This window comes from Anneissia japonica, unplaced genomic scaffold (assembly GCF_011630105.1).
Source record: "Anneissia japonica isolate Jap-2015-1 unplaced genomic scaffold, ASM1163010v1 scaffold1203_len951721_cov167, whole genome shotgun sequence".
In the NCBI taxonomy this organism is placed as follows: domain Eukaryota; kingdom Metazoa; phylum Echinodermata; class Crinoidea; order Comatulida; family Comatulidae; genus Anneissia; species Anneissia japonica.
The window spans coordinates 448090-460191 of NW_022722325.1; the positions used below are offsets into that span (position 1 = coordinate 448090).

The 12102-nt window shown below is 33.2% G+C and overlaps 1 protein-coding gene across 1 annotated transcript in view; it reads left to right on the forward strand.

Annotated features, from left to right (window-relative positions):
* Positions 1 to 12102, forward strand: part of LOC117111831 (nucleolar protein 6-like) — a 65259-nt gene that overhangs the window by 35123 nt on the left and 18034 nt on the right. Inside the window, exons 21-23 of the mRNA XM_033254830.1 lie at positions 953 to 1042; positions 2644 to 2841; positions 4350 to 4451. Of these exons, the coding sequence (XP_033110721.1) occupies positions 953 to 1042; positions 2644 to 2841; positions 4350 to 4451 (390 nt within the window). The remainder of the gene's footprint in view (positions 1 to 952; positions 1043 to 2643; positions 2842 to 4349; positions 4452 to 12102) is intronic.

Sequence of the window (12102 nt, forward strand, 5' to 3'; positions counted from 1 at the left end):
ATTTGGTCAATACATTCCATTTGGTTGATTTATTCACTTGAAGGCTAATAGTTTAATGAAAATAACAGCAAGCAATTAAATTTTTTGTTAGATTTACATAGTTACACACAAACACAGTAAAATAATAACCCAATGAACACCAATTAACTATAGTCAGTAAAACTCATGGATGGCATGTAATACATTAACTTTTAACCTCATCTCTGATATCTGTAATGAATTTTTGTGCTATTTTGATTTAAATAAGTCATACATAAATACCTTTAGGCGATCTGCCGACTAAATAAGGCGCTAAGTAAGTATAACTTCAGTAACAGTATTAACACTTACAATCTACATTTAGGAAGAAGTGCAACAGGCTGTCAAGGTTATATCTATGAATATTTATGATGTTTAATTATGAATATTGAATAAATCATTCACATCACAAATGTCGCTGACTCAGCCTCTGTTTTTTTTTTTTTTTTAATATATTTTTCTGCTTTCCCCCACTCGTTCTTTCATGTAGAAATATTGCAAGTTGGAATCATTTAATGGTGCGACATATAACAAAATCTCACATAGTGTGCTGTATGGCCAATTATTGCGGAAATATTTTCACATAAATGTTCTTTAAAGATTTTACTGGATGAATGCAAGTGCACTAAATTCAGTATGGGTTAGGAAAATCCTGCGATCAACATTTGCATGCTTAAAAATCTGGATTTTCTTGCATACGATCCTTGTCATCGCATTAACATAAACAAGTGTATTTTGTCAGCCGAAATGCAAAATACATTTTTTCATTGTTGACTTTAATATTATGATCATTTTCATGTTGTGATTTGCCTTTCTTAAAAATTTAAATTGTAATTTGCATATTTAATGCTTAACAAATTACACATGCATTCTGATGTGTTTTTTTTTTGCACTTTTATTTTTATTTATAATTTTTTCTTATTTTTTTTTGTAGATTTTACACAGACTTATTCTGTTAGCCAAAGAATCGTTGAGCATTTTGGAGAGGCTGATGATGAGTGTATCAAATCCTGCAGATTATATGGTAAAAATACTGATTAAAGCCCTGTCCAGACTATTAAATTTGATTTAACAAAAACATGTGACATTCCTAAATATGGTCATGATGACATCACATCATGATTATATATGGGCATATGATGGCTATATATGGCCATACCACAGTTTTTTTTCAAAGAAAATTTGATAAGCTTGACAGAGCTTAAAGCTCCTTTCACATCTATTCAGGTTCAGGTTCCGTTTCCAGTTCCAGTGCCGGTTAAGAAATCTGACTTCTATTCTTATAACGCTGAAGACGTATTCTATTCACATCTGCTTCAATCCGGTATCGAGTCGATCCTGGAGCGATTTTTTTCGACCGTATTTAAAACCTAAAGACTTCTGACCAATCAGAATTCTTCACACACTGTAGTCAACCATTATGTATCGCATCAGGTATTTATATTATTTGTCCAAATCATGGAAGGAACCAAAATCTAGACTGTTTATGTAGGTTACTAAGGCAGAGGTCAACGAACTTGCCATCGGTAGACCTAGGCTTTAACGTACCCTGCACATAAATCATAGGCTTAATATAAGCTGCTTTGTATTTTGAACTATAATAAATTCTACTTATATAGAATATGATACTAAAAATTAAAGTAACTTATGAATAATAGTACGAAAAAATGTAATTAATAGAGGATTTTCAAAACATAAACAATACGACACAACTCGCGACGCAAGTTCCTTTTAACGCGTGACGTCAACAATAACTGGACGAGGAACCAGAAATGAAAACGGAGCCTGAACTGGAACCTGAATAGCTGTGAAAGGCGCTTAAGACTTTACAACACTCACTAGATGTATGATACACTGTTGCCCTGTGTGTGTATATTTTTTTATTAATATGATACTATAGTATAGTAACTAGGCTGAGGATAGCAGGGCATATAAGAAAGGACCTGCATATAATTTGAAAGAAAGGTTACCTATTCCATTCAGGTGCACTTTTAATGGTCTACGTCTTTAGTAGGCTAATTTCTTATTGTCTTCTAATTTCTCGAAATGACGCCCGTGGGCTAATCAAGATATTATGGGCTGCATTCGTACTGTAATGTATTTGTACTCATACGGATGTTATCTTTGATGTAGAGTGTCAGTGTCAATATTATTTTATTGTGCTAGCATGGTTAAAATTAAAAAAAAAATATTTATCAGAATTTCAAATTGCATAGTTGGAAAATGTTATGGAGAATTTACAGTATTCATTTTGAAAAGAAGCCCCGTCATTTTGAAAAAGTAATCTTGAAAAGAAGCATATCTTTGAAAGATGCCTATCTCGAAATGAAGCCCATTCAAGGGTCCTATTTGAGGTTTTAAGGTATATCAAATCATACACATAGTTTATAAATATTTTTATTGTTTATACATAGTATTTGCTGCATTGAAACAAGTGTACTAATATTTTGTATAGTGTGTTACAGAATTTAATTGGTAAAATATGGATATAGATGAATCAGGAGTTTAGAACCCAGCCTTAGATATTTTAAGAGCAATTCATAAATAATTATATAGTCGCTCAAAAGCCTATAGGTCTTTTTAAAAATTTTGTATCTAAACAGTTAGATTTCCATATCTTTTCAGCAAATTTTTCGGCCACCAATGGATTCGTATGACGTGTTGATTCACCTGAAGCTTGAACAACTTCCCAGAAGACATCAGTGTATCGACAAGGTAAAGTCAAAGTCAGATCCAGCACCGAAGCCAAAGTTTCTACCAAAAAATCCTCCAATGCCCGTTGTTGACTTTGACCCTACAGCTTACTATCTTCAAGAGCTAAATGTGAGTAATACTTATAATAATGCCAATTACTTATATAGCGCCAATTCCAAAATGAATGATCAAAGGCACTGATCGTTATAACTCCTGATCACTGGATAACGTACAATGGCAAACTAGCACGAAGCACAACCTTCTCTGCTCCCTGGGGTGTATATCTAGTCGTGCGCTTGTACTAGCGCACGAAACTAGTACATTCAATGCCACATCCTACCATGTGCCCATTTATACTCCTGGGTAGAGAGAGAGACAAATGTAGATAAGTTCCTTGCCCAAGGACACGAGCGACTTGCACAGCTTAAGTTTCGAACCTCTGACCTCAAAGTTAGGAGTCAAAGCCGAAACCGCTTCTATTGTACATAAATACTTTGAAATAAGCCGAGAAGATTTTAAACTAAACTTGCTATGTAGCCCTGGGAACATATAAACAAATAGATAAATGATAGAAACAGTGTTCATATATGTGGCAAAGTCAAGCCAAAGCAGTCACATTTTTAGTTATTAATACAGGGTTAAGGAATACAATGAGAGATTATAAAATAGTAAAAGAATCATTTAAATCCGAAAGTTTGTTATGAAGTTTCAGAAATTCAAACATACAACTCTGTAAAGTACAATATTTGAGAAATTAGCCTTCAAAGTGCACACAATCACACAACAAATACATAGTAATATAATTACTAATTTAATTTTTATTATAAAATCAAAGATATACCAATTATAGTGATATATGAAAAAAAAAATTCACTTACAAAAATTAAATTTTTTAAAACAAATTGTTGTCAAAAATCAAAGAGTGGTGAGCAATATTTTCTTTGTCATTCTAATTTTCAATTCAAAAACATAAATTAAGCAATTTAAATATTGAATTTTTGTTTTCAGTGGTTTTTTTTTTACTCATAATCGACGATACATCTTTAAATAAAAGCACATTAAAGAGATACAGTGGCACCAAGGATGAAAGAATGGGTAAATTGATCACAGGAATACAAGTAGAGTCTTATTCTTATTAGCAGCAACCCAGCCCATCAATTCAGGCTGCCCTTTGCATGCATGTTTTTACAATGGATGTACAACATTTATCATCCTTTACAATAATCTCATTTATGATTAATAAAAGCTCATTTTTTTTCTTTACCAGGGGGAAAAATATAAGAGTCGATACCTTTAAATCACAGATCAGAGTTCCCATATCTTTTTATTTGGCGTTTAGGCAGAGAAATTCTGTGAAGGGTTAGCCACGCCTCCCACACAAAGACCTTGTTTATCTCCCCACCCCACTCCCCATACTCTATGTAGGTACCCATTTATACTTTATAATGAAAGAGATCAATAGTAAAGTTCTTTGCTCAAGAACACAAGCAAGACTCATTTTGAACCTTGACCGCAGATTTAAATTCCAAGGCTCCCACGTTTACCAAGGAAAGGACATCATTTTGTATCTGAAAAAGGTAAGTTGTGCAACAGGTGTAATTTTATCATGACATTATTTCAATTTATTTATTTCATAGGAGATGTACGGAGAGATTGCTCTGTTTTTCCATGACGTATATGGGGGTAATGTGATTGCTGTTGTTTGGAAGCCCAATTCTTTTAAACCTGAGCTATTCAAGGTAATTCAGTGTCTTTATTTTATTGCATTACCATACCTATTTGGAGCATGTTTTTAATTCATTTTTTTTGTTGTTATTTTTTTCAATTTATTTTTATGTTAATAGATTAGGATGCAGTAATGGAATTCTTGTTCTTGATTTCTTTTGTGTGTGTACCATTTTCCCTTTCTGTTGTTGTCAAGGGCATTGAGGCTTTTTAGAAGAATGCAAGAGTAGAATTGGTATCAACAACATCTTCATTATCATGATGGAGTATATGTTTCAAGGTTATCATTTCAATCATGTTCCCATCTAACATTTAAGCACATTCATAAATTACATACAATACAATCAACCTTATCTACAGACTTGCTGGATGTACGTTCATGGCTAGATTTTTTTCTAGCCTGTGCCATTTTCAGGTTGACATTAAATGCATAATATAGAAAATGTAGGCTAGTACAATCGATAATAAACACTTATATTAAATTATCTTTTTTTTTATTATTAAACCTATAAAATTTTTGACATCAACAAAGGAAAGGACATTAAACTCAGATGGTAACCTGGAGAGATAGCATGCTTGATACATTCAAAATGACATAAAGAAATGTGCAGAAGAGACATAACTTAAGCATAGAAACAACAAGATGGTCATACATGATTTCAAAAAATGTAAAAATACCATATCAAACACAATTCTTTGTTGGCCAGTTGTCTAGTAGATAATTATAAAACTATATTCTTTTTGCATAGGATTATGCGGCCGTCCCGAGGCAAAACAAAATAACTGACATTTTTGTCGATTTTGAGATAATATCATTTGGGAATATATAATAACACATCTGAACTAAAATTTCAGGTCTCAATAATGAGTTGTTTCAGAGATAGCACCACCAATATTTAAACACAGAACTTAAAATCAACCTAACTACAAGGTTACGTGGCAAAACAACGTATCTATGATGAAGATACGTTGTTTTGCCTCGGAATGGTAATCACAAACTGTTATGAGCTGTTGGAGTTTGGCAACGCAAAACCAAATGGTTATTAGTGATGTTATATCAATAATCTTAACAGCAATGTATGAACAAGCTGTAGGTAATGCATATGATTGCCCAAACTTGATAAATTCCAAAAATATGTCGCACTTGCAATAATACCGCGTCTGACATGTTTCCGAGGCAAAACAACGTGTAATTATCGCTATAGCTTTGCAATAAACAAACGGTAGTAATTAAAATTTTAAATTTAAATCACCATGTCTATAGATATACAATCCTGCAAAATTTCAAAAGGGTACAACAATTTATTGCAAAGTTGCGAACATGTAAACTTTATCTCTATTTTTCTCCAAAAGTGAAAATTTGAAGTTACGTTGTTTTGTCACGGAACGGCCATACGTGTCTACACTACAATACCTCTAATATAATAAAAATTGGGGTTGATGTGATATAAATTATCCAAGATAATCAATTGCTCTACAATTTTCTGGAGATGAATTGGTAAGTGCACTGAGAAACAATCCCTACTCTATTCTTTTTTTTTTTTTTTAACCATATCATGACCCTTCCAGCGTATTCTAGAATGTCGGCTGATATTCAGAGGGTCTCTTAAATAAATTAAATAAGGTGATGTTTTTATCAGCGAAGTCTCTTTACGAAGCTTAGGGATTACTGGAGTCGTTTTTAATCATGAGAAGTTCTGATGTCACAGGAATTAAACCCAGGACCCTGGGATTAGAAAGCTAGCATCTTAACCACTAAGCTATTCAACTCCACTCTTGAGGAGTGCACTGCGTTCTTTAACATGCACAGGGGCGATATTACAAATGGAACCAACAGCTTAAATCCAAAAGGCGGTGAACTATTATAACTTTGACCCTGATGTGAGTGGCCCTGATGTACTAGCATCCATCATTAAAAGAGCGCCTGGAGATATACTTAATCTTGGTGCACTAGAAGTCCAATGTATGTATCATCAAACCATCACTTATCCTATGAGTGAACTTAATGGTACATTTCTAATCTAACACCTGTCTGATTTTTTTACCCTCCATATTACTTAACCTGTTATTTTATTTAAGAAATTCTTTGCCCTGTACTCTGTTACTGACAAGATGTGTTAATGCTGAAAGACTAAATGCTGTAGGCCATCGATTCACTCGCTTGGTCGGATGCTGAGCCATGAGCGCCTCTTAAGGTGGAGGATACCCAGCACTATACAAGTTTTAATTTATTATTACAGTATTTACTTTTCTTCTTACTCTTTGTAAAAGAATGTGACATGCCTAAATATGGTCATGATAACATCACATCATGACCATAAATAGGCACATCATCACTAAATATGGGCATACAACAGTTTTTTTGTCATAGAAAATATGATAATCTGAACAGAGTTTTATGAGAGTAAAAATTAAGCTGTTTTCAACATACATTTGTACATTTTATGGTATACAATGTACTGACGTATCAAAACCATTCAATTTCTTTTGGCTAAATGAGTATGATATGACATTCTACAGTCGTAATAACATATATCTACTGTAAAACCTCGAATTGAAGCCCCATGGTCTTAATCTCGAAAAGATGACCCCCGTCTTCAGTTTGCAAAAGTAATCTCGAGAAGAACCCCATGGGGTTCTTTTGGGATAATACAGTAGTTCCATTTAGACTGACGTTATCTTTGATGATTATGAAAGTGTGTACTATAAGTATCAGGTGTATTTTATTGTACTTCCTTGGTTAGAGTTAATATTATAATAAATATTAAACAGAATTTCCAATTCCATAGTTAAAAATGACATATAGTAGGGTGAGGTACAGCATTCATTTTGAAAAGAAGCCCTCTTTTTAGTTTGCAAAAGTAATCTCAAAAAGAAACCCATCTCGAAAAGAGGCCCCTTATCTCGAAAAGAAGCCCATCCAAGAGTCCAACAAAAAAAAAAAAGATGCCGCCCAGGGCTTCTATTCGAGGTTTTACAGTATCTTATTTTTCGTTCTTGAGAACTATTCGAAATGCATTTCACTTTACTTATTACAAAAATTTTTAGGTTTTTTTTATTATTCTAATCTTATTTGCTCTGAAATTTATCTTTCCTTCCGACATCCATTCCTTATTTTTTTAGTTGATGCTTAGAGGATGTGCTGCGGTTAGACTTGCATCATTACACCTGGAAACGAACACATGTACTCATTACACTTGCTCTTATAAGTGATGAATGGCAATTTAATGACATGTTATTAATGAGCTCTATCCTTATGTAAAATGTGATTGTCGCTTAGCAACTGGATATGTGTTGTACAGCCATGTTTGTCATGTGTTTCAATGGGGGGATCAAAGGATTTAACTGTGCGTTGTGTGGTGAATTATGACGATGATTTTCTTCTTTTGTGTGTTCATTGCGGACAACACGAAATGAGCCATGGGACGCTATTGTCCAAGTACACGTGTTTATGACCTTTGTCCGTATGCTTGCACCTGTAGTAACATAACTCACCATGTCTACATGCACTGTCTATGTATAGTTCCATGTGCTCACTCCAAAATGATGATTATGGTGGTGATGGGGTTATAGGTGGTAGTGATGATAATAATGATGCCAATGACGTTGGTGAAGGCAATGGCAATAGTCGCGTTGGCAGTAACGATGGCGAAGGTGATGGTAATGGTCGTGGCGATGGGGATGATGAGAGTGAAGGTGAGGATGACATAATGGGGATTTATTTATTTGTTTATTTTATTCTTTCTTAAGACTGCAGGCACTTTCAGTACTTGTACTGGTTTCAAAGCAGTACAGTTACAATTTCATCAAAATAGAAAGAAAACAACACTCAAAACAAAGTCAAAAGAAAATTCAATGTAAAACTTATAAATTAATAGAATTTTGGAATGAAACTTATGTCATTTTTGTTTAGTTTGGAAGTTCATTCCAACTATCTGATGTGCGGTATATAAGAATTTTCTTTTACCTTGGCAGGTATTTAAAGGTGCTACAATTAAATCATATGAGTTTGGCTAAATGTGCATTTTGAATGGATATTTTGATTCGATGGTGAGGATGATGGTGGTGGAGAAGGTGTTAGTTATTATAATAAGATTGACGTTGATGTTTATTATAGCAATAATGTATATATACATTAATCAGTTATCGAATAGCGAATCTGTATAGATATATCTATACAGATTCGCTATTGGATAACTGATTAACCATTGTGTGTGTGATTATGGTAAGGATGATGGTAATGATGGCAATCATTGTGGTGATGATGAAAATAATTCTGAAGATGATTTTTTTTTATGGCTGGTAGTGATAATGTTAGTAGTGATGGTAAAGGTAAGAGCTAAGGGGACTGTTATGGTTGGTTATATAACAGATGAATTCAAATTGCCCCATGTGACAGGAATAAAGGTTTATTGTATTGTATTATATTATATTGTATTGTGATGATAAATATATTAATTTCTTAAAATTATATATCCGTATTTTTCTAATAATTTATTGTTCCAATTATGAAGGGAACAATACATTTTGTTTTAAAATTTATCATGTTTAATTACATTTATAATGTATTGCTATTTTAATTAAAATCTATCATAATATGATTATTAATTGACAAAGCATATGAGAAGAAGAATTTATACATTAAAACATTAAGGTCATGAGAGTAAGAAAGAAGACTTTTCCACAGGTTCAAGGGCAATTGTGTTTCAATTATAGTGTTGTTGTTTTGTATTATTGACAGATCATGCGTGGGCCTTCCTTCAAATTGTGAGCACAGGTCAGCAGTCACTAAATAGAATAAGATAGAATCATCGATTCTAAAATTTCATATTTCATTATTAAGTGAAAAAATTTGACAGAGGAATTTTGTTGTTGTTGATGAATTTTATCATTCAACAAGCTATAGTTTTGTTAAATTGTGAATTTTCTTTCTTAACTTTGTTAACTATAAACCACATAAAGGAGTCTAGTATATGCTCTATGTTAGGTTAAATAATTAATAAATAATAATAATATTTATTTATTTATTTCAAACCATATTTAATAAGTGGAGCCTATCCAGCAAAGCTGATCATTTGTTGCCTCATGCATAAAAATACAACCTAATGACAATAATATTTGATAAAACTATGGAATAGGTAAAAAACATAAAAAAAGATATGCAGTATCAAAAAAACGTGATATTTTTACTAATTGAAAAACTGCATTGGTTTTCAGTAGGTTATTTGATTGGAAGTATACTTTTGACCAGAGTAATAATGTTTAGACTCCCTGTTGTTAGGTGCTATTTTAACATCAGTATTTTTATTTAAAATACAGGTAAAGGCCAAGGTTGGCTATAACCCATAACTTGCTGTGTCATTGTTCTGAATTGCATAAGTCAGTGGTCAGAAAGTATTGTGGCTGCCATCGAAAGGCGCTCAGTAATCGCATCCTTCTACAATAACCAAGGGGCTGAAGAATAACTACAGCCCCCTTAATATTCTTTTGAAAAATGCTCTAGTTTCTTTAATGTTAGATTCAATAATACTACAGTGCTTAATGTCAGATAATGTAAAAAATATTGTTAAGAAATATATGAATGAGAGAATTTATGCATGAATGAACGAACGAACATAAAAATGTATGAATGAACACAATAATTAAGGAAAGATTAAACGAATGGTTAGATAAATGGATAGATGGATATTTGGATGGACAAACGAACAAGCATACTAAAAAATCAAACTTATTTACAGCCAAGCAAAGGAATCAAAGGTTTAATTAAGTAAATGATTGATTGAAAGAAAGAATGAATGGATGGATGGATAAGTCCTTTAGGGAATAGATTGGAGGATGAGTAAACAGAAGTGTGGATGAATAAATGGACAAATGAATAGCATAGGGAAAGAATATGTGATTTTACACAATAAGGATTTCAGGGACAGATCCCGAGATGTCCGAAAAGGGGAGCCGATGTCCCTGAAAGGGGGACCGATCGAGAGACAACACTACCTTAGGGTGGTTCCGGAAATTTTCGCTTTCTAGACGGCCGGAAATAACCTTTTAAGACGTTTTGGGTGATCAATAATTTCTCTTTTTTGTTTTGGACTTTTGGAAAGGGAGGGGCCAGGGATGGCTTGATCTTTCCCCCCCCCCCAAATCCGCCTCTAGATTTAGTACAGTATATCAATTATCTGTACATTCCAATTTTTGCTAAGGTAAATTCTGCCATTTTTCTATAAAAAAAAATATCAGTCAAAGAATAAACTAATGTTGACAATTTGAAATTAATAGTATCAACATAATTTCATAGTAACGTACTTTGTAATTAAAAGTAATGGTAAAACCAACGAGGTGCTATACTACATTGTGCCTCCTTGGTAAATGCACTATTAAACAGTGTTACCTTTGCATGAACTTATTTTTAACGATTATTTTTAAAGAAAAGCGAGGAGATAAATGAGAATCTTTATATACTATATTACCGTGTTTCAGAATCATCGTTGATAGGTAACATATTAAGAGAAACAAATTAGACTGTAGACAGAAAGATTGTTAGAAGGTTTAATAATGCATAACTGCTACTTCCTGATCAGTTGTCATTTACTAGCAACATATGCCCGAGGTTTGTTAGCCATGGGCTATTACAGAAGCTTTTTTTATTTGTTAGGCTTAGATAATGAGGTGATTAGGAAGGGGAACTCCCATAATATTTTTTTTTCATGGATTTTGCATATAGCCCTCTCCTGAATTCTGAGAATATGTTAAATTAAAATTTGTTGATGTTTTTTTTTTCTCTCTTCAAATTAATGACCCCCTCCAAAGGAGGTTGTATTCATGACCGCTGTCTGTCTGTTATCAAGATTACGCGAAAACTAATGATTGGTGTATCAAAATTTAGTGGAATGATACATAATATTCGAAGAATGAGATGATTAAATTTTGTGAAGAAAAGGTTAAAGGTCAGTGTCACAGAAATTTTTTTTTTTTTTTTTAACTTTACCCTGAGCATAAAGAAAATGATGGAGTGGCCTGCCTGTGTATTGTTAAGGTATTTAGGCACAGTGGGGGAAAAAAAATAAAATCGCCCATCATGGCCTGCGTATTGTTCGGTATTCAAGCAAAGGACGGAGGTATGCACTCTATGGAAAGACTGTTCTTAACAAGTCCATGTACAACACTAAATTTTGCCCAACCGTAGCTGGACACGCTTCTTTGCCTTGTGGTTCTCACTGCTATTATCTTTGGCATGATATCTTCAATATTTTTATATTTCTGGTTGTATGTAGTGGTGGTAGAATTGGTTAAAAACAGGGCCACAATGGAATGCTTCTACCATGAACCCCTTCTGCGAAGTACAAGATTAGGAATGTAGAATTAACAGTATTGGCTCATATATAGTGACAACACATTTAGGTTTAAGTCATCATGTTTTTTTTTACTATATTCCAGCAAGGGATTCAGACCCTTGACTGCAAAGTTAACCCTCTGGATACCGGATTGTTTTGTAGTGCAAACCCTTGAATACCGGATTCTTTTGCAGTGTAACTAGGTTTTTTTGCGTTTTTTGAGTATACGTCGTTCTGGTGGATTTTTGGGAACTTTCTGTAAATTATACAGAAAAATGTTTCAAAAACAAAGAAAGCTTATAGAATAAGCTTTCATTTGATGTATAATTTATAT